This window comes from Aphanomyces invadans (genome assembly GCF_000520115.1).
Source record: "Aphanomyces invadans strain NJM9701 unplaced genomic scaffold supercont1.53, whole genome shotgun sequence".
In the NCBI taxonomy this organism is placed as follows: Eukaryota; Oomycota; class Saprolegniomycetes; order Saprolegniales; family Verrucalvaceae; genus Aphanomyces; species Aphanomyces invadans.
The window spans coordinates 454,635-455,643 of record NW_008580198.1 but is presented as its reverse complement, the minus strand read 5'-3'; the positions used below and the strand labels follow the sequence as shown (position 1 = coordinate 455,643).

At 65.2% G+C, this 1,009-nt stretch overlaps 1 protein-coding gene across 1 annotated transcript; it reads left to right on the top strand.

Annotated features, from left to right (window-relative positions):
• Window positions 1-43: 43 nt before the first annotated feature.
• Window positions 44-1,002, top strand: H310_13590 (hypothetical protein; the record flags this gene model as incomplete). The annotated part of the gene is made up of 2 exons (XM_008881143.1): window positions 44-893; window positions 971-1,002. The coding sequence occupies 2 exons, from the start codon at window positions 44-46 to the stop codon at window positions 1,000-1,002; spliced, it is 882 nt and encodes a 293-aa protein (XP_008879365.1).
• Between the last annotated feature and the right edge of the window lie 7 nt (window positions 1,003-1,009).

Here is a 1,009-nt window from a genome sequence, read left to right as displayed (position 1 = left end):
CAACAGCCAGTTTTGAATTCGCCTTCAGCCCCCCTCGAGTACCATGAAGTTGTTTGGCGCCCTCCTTGTCGCGTCCGCTGCCGCCACCAAGCAGTCGGTGAGCACGCTGTCGGCGGATGAGCGCTCCGAGCTGCGCGCCGAGTTGGCCAAGTGGCGCGAAGAGTTTGGCGCTGCGGCCGAGGCGCAGGGTGTGATGCCCCGCGCCATGGAAGGCTCGAGCCCGTTGGACGCGGAAAACGACGCGCTCCAGCGCTTCTACGACAACAAGCTCGCGATCGAAGAGGCCAGCCGCAACAACCCTGAAGCCACGTTCGACTACAACCACCCGTTTGCTCTGATGACGCAAGCTGAGTTCAAGAAGTTCGTGGAGGGTGTGTCCTTTGAGGAAAGCCGCAGTGCGTTCCGCTCGGTCCCCGAGGCCGACTTGAACGTGAGCGGCGTCCAGGCGGCGACTGTGGACTGGACGACCGGCAAGTGCGTGAACCCCGTGCGCAACCAAGGCCAGTGCGGGTCGTGCTGGGCCTTCTCGGCCGTGGGTGCCGCGGAGCCGGCGCACTGCATCGTGACGGGCGAGCTCCTCGACCTGTCCGAGCAGCAAGTGACGAGCTGCTCCACCGCGAGTGGTAGCGCGGGGTGCAACGGCGGTTGGCCGTATGCCGCCATGACGTACGTGTCGACGACGGGGCTCTGCTTGGAGAAGGACTACCCGTACACGTCGGGCAGCACGAGCCAAACCGGCACGTGCAACGCCAACTCGTGCACCAAGAAGAAGCTCAGCATTGGCGCGACCGTCCGCGTGAAGGGTGAGGCGGCGCTGGACGCGGCTCTCAACACGCAGCCTCCGTCGGTGCTGGTCGAAGCGGGTAACTCGGTGTGGATGAACTACCGCTCGGGTGTGATCACGCAATGCCCCGGCTCGTACTCGGACCACGCCGTCGTCGCCGTGGGGTACGACGGCACGTCGTACAAGATCCGCAACTCGTGGGGCACCAACTGGGGTGAAGCCGGC